Raw genomic sequence first — 6,609 nt, 5'->3', positions numbered from 1 at the left:
TTCTTACGAAGCTATCGACCCCGAAGAAGGACCCCTGAAACCTCACAAATATCAAACTGACGCAAAAGGATTTGAGCGAGTAAGGATGTCCGATTTGACGCATTCGCGTGCGACACGCCTGCAAACTAGCCCAGAGAAGGGCCGACGCCCAAGTGCACCACCCGCGGTTATTGACAACGACTATACAACCTTTACAGACGAAATCAGAACGCCTCCTGAACCAGCTCCTAGGAATCCACCTTCTGATAATCTTAAGATGGATGAATCTAAAATCGAAAAAAGAAAACCCCTTCCTAAGCCCAAGCCTTTACCGAAAGCCAGGAGAAATCTGCAGCCTGGTTCAGGTTCGTTAAACACAAGTGCACCGCCCTCTGCGTCAAACCATCTGATTGCACCTTCTACGGTAACGGCACAATACCTGGACATGTCAAAGGGACAGTCTCCCTCATTTGCAAATGCAGAACTAAGCAGCTGTGAGAAGGAAAGTTCATCACCAAGGAAGCAAGGTATAATAAAGTTTCCTTCCTTTGAAGAAAGTCGTAAAGCCTCCGTTGAGGACTGTTCTGAGGGATTCAAAACCAACATGCCAAGACCCTCAATCGGTAATATGAATTTGTATGACCATGTTGGTGAAAGTAGGTCAGAGCCATCATCACGACGGGGCAGTGATGCCAAGCATGCCTTTCCAACGCAAGGAATGTATGTTCCCCCTGGAGATCTATCTCCCGCAGTTACAAAGAAGCTTACGCATGCCGCCGATGACAAAACGACTTGCACATACGTGGTTGGGGATCAGGTTCCAGGAGTTCCTCCTCGCTCCCCGCTATTCAGTGACAGTTATGACCTTGTGGGTATAAAGGGATGTAATGACCTTGGGATCGAACATGACCCAGTCAATGAACTCAGCCCCTATGATGTTGTTGTTACGCCAGAGAATAGAAGAAAGAAGACCAAACCAGACATCATGAAATCTGGTTATGCTATTCCTCGCCAAGATAGCGGCGATCAGGACAATTATTACGAAAACCATAGGCGCTCGACGGCATCATTGCCGAATAGCAACCGAAAACTCTCCCTCCCGGTCCAGCCGTACGGGGACGAAGACGTCTACGACTTCGTAGAAGTTAAAGACTCACATTCGATGACTACAGGTAGACCTCCTAAGGTTGCCCCGAAGAAACCAACCGTCACGACTGGTTTGGAGTCACAGACAACCAAAACAGCAATTGAGAGGAGTCGCTCTGGTCCTTCTTTATTCAGATCCGCAGAATTGGATTCAATGTACATGAACACCTCTAGGTTTTGAAACTGTCATTCCTCAAGGACTGCTAAGTCATCCAGAAGCATTCTATGATGTAGATATCAGAGGGGATATTAAGTGTGAGAGCCAGCAGGTCCCATGGCGTGGAAGGGGTTAACCCATGTCATCATGCCATTGTATGAATATAATGAAATCCAGAAATAGATACGATGGAATATTCATCGTGAAAGCTTACCGAGGCTAGTCAGGAAGGCCATTCTTTGTTAAGCCAAAGTAGGTTGGTCAAAGTTATCATCCTTTTTTTCATCCTGACTGCATGGATTGATCTAGTGTACGGACATCACCAATGATGCATTGGTTCATCCCACTTGATCAACGACAGTGTACTATTGAGGTCATATATCTGATAGGTCATTGTTGCAAAGGTTTTCAAATCAATATTTTCCCTGTGGTATGAATACCGACCTTGTCAACGAAATCATTTTATCTAGTCTGCACAAAAAAGTGGAATGCATTTGTGTTATTTACTCTCAGTAACCGTGGAATCTAAAATGCATTTTTAAAGAGTATTTAGAAATGAAGATGAATTCTTCATTATCACACAATCAAATAAAATTAGTGTTTATTGCTATTACACATAAGGCAAAGCTACGATATGATTTCCTTTGTTTTTCGTTTCCTTGGTTAGTTCAATTTACATATTTTAAGAAAATATATATTTATCTCTAATTAAGATCTAACAAAACGTTTGACTTGTGCTATATGGAAATGCAATCTTATCATTTAAATTTTATGATATGATTTAGTTGATAAAAACAAAACATGTTAAGGGGTGGAAGACTTTGCAAAACTGTTACCTAGCACCTGAATCTCGCAGCATATGATACATGAACTCAGTGTACTTTTAAATCTATATTATAAGTAAAGACCGGCTGGTACGGTGTTTGTATAACTAAATATAAAGTACCTTATATCTTTCGATTAATGGTAATGAGATTTTTAACTCTATTGTAATCATCGAGCGAGCAATTAATTTTCGCCCAGGCTTGCTCAATAATAATGATTAATTTTACCGAGGCTCCAACGGGATCGTACAAGTATGAAATAATGTATTGTGTGATTAGGACAATATAAAGTGGTGTTGAGACAGAGGTAGAGACAGCCAGTTAAGAGAGAGAGATGGGGGGGGGGGAGGGGTGAAGAGCGAGAAAAGAGAAATGGGTTGTATTAACAATCAAGTTATATTATTCATCAAATAAAGATAAACACTTAAATTGAAAAGCAATACAGTACTGAGTATATACATGATAATAGGGGCCACGCATTTAGTTAGAACAAAATGAAGGCAAGAAAACAGACTATTACCATGATTACAATGCAAAAAAGAGATATATTACCATAACCCTGCATAATGTACTATATTATACATTCCATACCTATTGTGTTGTACCGTTCATAATAGCATGACTATAAGTTTCAAGTTTATTTATTCAAAACCAAAAACATCACATCATAATAAAAATAGATGTACATACAACGTAAATGAGTACATGAACATACATCAATCAGACTATAGCATATACGAATTGGTTTTAGGACCCCTTTAAAAGCAAAGCTTGTGAGTAGGGCCCTGGAATACTTATGATTATTAACATAAAACATAGGATATACTAATCTACAAGATACAAAGGAGAGAAAAAAAATGTATAATAAGGTTAAGATGCTAAAAATAGAATGGAAAAAACTATTACAAACACACATATATACACAAACCCACACACACACAACCACATCCACCCACACACACACATGCTAAACATAGATTCTGAGTAGGTCATCAACTTAAATGCAAATACATTAACTTAAACACATATTGAAGGAAAATAATTAAAATCTGTCAAGAAAATAAGTTTTGGATAATCTTTGGAACATGAAAAGAGTTTTACTATTTTTTATATCAACAGGAAAATTGTTCCACTCTTTAATACATGTTATATGAAAGGAGGTTAGAGTGACATTATTTTGTTCTCGCAAATGGCTGACGAATAAGATCCTTTTGACGTGTATTATAATTATGTATTTTTGAATTCTGAAGAAATATTTTTTTTAAGGTATAAAAAAGTAAAAGTACCAAAATTTTGTAACATGGCAACGGAAAACTTTTTTGCTTTTTTTAAATTCAGTATTAGATCAGAATGGAAAAGCAAACCATGCATAAAGTACTATCGTACAGATATGAGGGGCATTGGGAGCCAAGAATAAAAAAAATACATATATACCGACCAAGAAAAAAAGGAGGAAAACTAAAGAAAAGGACGGGGAAAATGGTGACACCTTGTGGTATTATTTTCTGATCGTCTATTACAAAAATAGGATTTTTGTATCCATAATGTAAAAAATGTACATATTCTTAATCGCTTCGCAGCTTCTTAGATTTGTTTAAACATAATATATGCCAGGTCTAGTCCCCTCAATTATTTTTTGGCTCAATATGCAATTTAACGACATAACACTGGTATAAATTACTTGATAGTAGTTAGATTATCAACTTAATTGCTGGCAATTTGTTGATAGGCATGTATACATGAATATTAAATATGAATGGACTTGTCTCATATTTGATTTGCATCGATAAAAAGTTAATTTTTATTTCATCGATAAAAAGTTACTTTTGTTCCTTCGTCAAAAATACAGACATTTTTTGTAATAAGAAATTCAGATTCTGTTTCTATTTCGTACACACTATTCAGGGGCCCGTTGCAGAAAGAGTTGCAATCAATCGCAACTCTAAAAATCACGCCCAACTTGATTTTCAACCAATCAACAACGCGCATTTGGGACTTGCGATTGATTTTTTGGCTTGCGTTTACACGCAACTCTTTCTGCAACGGGCCCCAGATAGATGTATATTCAGATATTGGCTGAATGTGAAGTATATATTCATGAACATCGTAATGGTTAATACGATATATTTAAATAACTTCTAAATAAAGTTAATTTGTGGTGAGCGTATTATTCAATCAATTGATATTATTTTGATATTATTTTCATGACTGTGTTTAATATATTCTGCACCCGGGAAGCAAGGGTTTGCAATCAAATCCAATATTGCAAGTACAATCAAGGTCATTGTTGTAAATATTTTTCAAGCATTGTTTTTAGATATATTTATGAAAAATAACGAAAACGCAATTCGCTAAATCGTACAAAGACTTCAGTGATTATGCGTTTACTTAGAATTTCCTAGGAGTACACTATGATGTTTTGAAGTACACTGTCATGGCTTTACTAAATTATTTCGTATGCCATAATCAAGAACAACAATCACATTAATATTGAATGCAAATAATGTATTTACTTCACAAAATGTATACGAAATACACAGTTGTATTTTTTGCGTTGTTGGAAGAATATTTCGATCAGCAAATCCTATCGGGATTCCATTGTATTGAACCACAGTAAAATGTAATAAATCCTGGAATCGTTCGCTTTTTGTTCATAGGTCTATCATAATTATTTCTGTGTCGCGATGTCAACGCGTTTTGAATAATTTCATTATTATGACATATGACATGTATGATTTGCCAGTATGACTTTCGTTTAATTTCATACGATCGCATAATGCTATAATGGTAACTTATAGGAAATTAACTGATAATTTATCTTATTTCAAGTAATATTCTTTTGGTGTGATGGTAGCATGAATATTAGGTGAATAATACCTAGCAATGAAAGAAAGTTATGCATTGGGTGGATTAGAGAGTAAGAAAGAAAAAAAAAATGACCAGTAAGAAAGAAAGAAAGAAAGGAAGGAAGGAAGGAAGGAAAGAAAGAAAGAAAGAAAGAAGAAAGGAAAAAGGGAAGGAAGGAAGAAAGAAAGGAACAAAGAAAAAGAAAGAAACAGAAGAGAGAGGAATCGGGGAGAGACAAAAGATACCAGTAAGAGATCTAGGAAAATGAGAAAGAGAGAGAGAGAGAGAGAAAGAAAGAAGGGGGGGGGGGGTAAATCGGATATGGTTTGGATTGGATTGATGCAAAAAATAAAATATAAAAGGGATTAAGTAAATGCAAAAGCAACACTGACAAAGAGATATATGATATAGGTGCCGATATCTAATTGGTTGTAATGAGTTCTTTTCAGTCAAAGTTCGAACGAAAAAATATTATCCCCTGGAATTTGGTAGCCATACTCACACCCTTATTGTACGAAAAAGAACCATTATTATATTCGATTCAATTTATTAAGAAATTACAGTGATCAATCATATTAACGGTGTTGATACAGGCAATCATTCTTGTTTAACCGTGATGCTTTTCTTTCCTATGGTGGCTCTAACTAATATTAGAAAGGAAGTACAATATGCACCGTAATTGGCTCTTTCGATATTCCTTTTTCTGTAGTTGCGAGGCAACGCGTAAAAATACTGCCACGCATGCGCACAGTTGTCCGGACTCCGCCCAAAGGTTTTTTTTTTCAGAAAATGATGAAGATGAAGAGAGATGTGGTGTAGAGACCTCGAAATATTACATTCTGGAGCCAGTATTATGCTTCAAACGACTGCCATCTTCTATCCCGGGATATAATAACATTGCTAAGGATTGTTAATTTGGAGAATCAATTTCATCAATTTAAGACTACGTAAGTTTGACCGTCGTTAACTATTTTGAATTTTATTACAATATGTTTAATCTGATTGTGAAACTCTTAACATGCTTAATTCTGTAATTGTCATATTCATGATATTGATCATTTTGATAGAGATTTTGGAAAGGGTCGAGCCGCGTGAGAATCGATACAAATTCCCTTGTCTTCTTTTTGCATAATATCAGCATACTTCCAGTAGGCCTATACTCTCAATACAAACAAGCAAAAACATATATTACAGAGAAACTAAACGAATAAAATAAGTTCCAAGATGAAACATATGGGGTTTTCAGGTATTTCATGAAGAATCGGTGCTAATCTAGGGCCAGGACTATCAAAATTGATGATTTGACGAAATTAAGCTCTATCTAATGTTAGAACACCATAGCTTTCATCGTAACCTTGATTTTGTTCTCAAAAGTCCTTCTTAGTAAAATAGCTAGAGAGTGATGAGAAAGAGTCTTACACTGAAGGGCGGAACGAAAATGGGCACTTTTTTAACTGGAAATTTCTGGGGAGCGTTCATGAAAGGACTTGTCAGATTTTCTATCCGACAAGTCTATTATTATTCGACAGTTGTCATAGTAACAGTGTTTCTTAGCCAATCAAAATCAAGGAAAGTTGTCTCGTCTAATAACTCGTCAGATGAAAGTGTTAGTGGAACGCTCCCCGGAAGTAGCCACCACACAATGTTTTAAGGAAA

The 6,609-nt window shown here is 36.1% G+C and overlaps 1 protein-coding gene across 1 annotated transcript in view; it reads left to right on the top strand.

The window, feature by feature from the left end:
• The window catches only part of LOC121422857, a 30,763-nt gene extending 26,723 nt beyond the window's left edge, over positions 1–4,040 (top strand). Inside the window, exon 7 of the mRNA XM_041618078.1 lies at positions 1–4,040. This exon is cut by the window's left edge and continues 157 nt beyond it. Coding sequence (XP_041474012.1) covers positions 1–1,306 — 1,306 coding nt within the window. The 3' untranslated portion in view covers positions 1,307–4,040.
• Positions 4,041–6,609: the final 2,569 nt, after the last annotated feature.

Source organism: Lytechinus variegatus, chromosome 10 (assembly GCF_018143015.1).
Source record: "Lytechinus variegatus isolate NC3 chromosome 10, Lvar_3.0, whole genome shotgun sequence".
In the NCBI taxonomy this organism is placed as follows: Eukaryota; Metazoa; Echinodermata; class Echinoidea; order Temnopleuroida; family Toxopneustidae; genus Lytechinus; species Lytechinus variegatus.
Note: the sequence above shows the minus strand (reverse complement) of the source record. Positions and strands in the feature narration are given on the sequence as shown.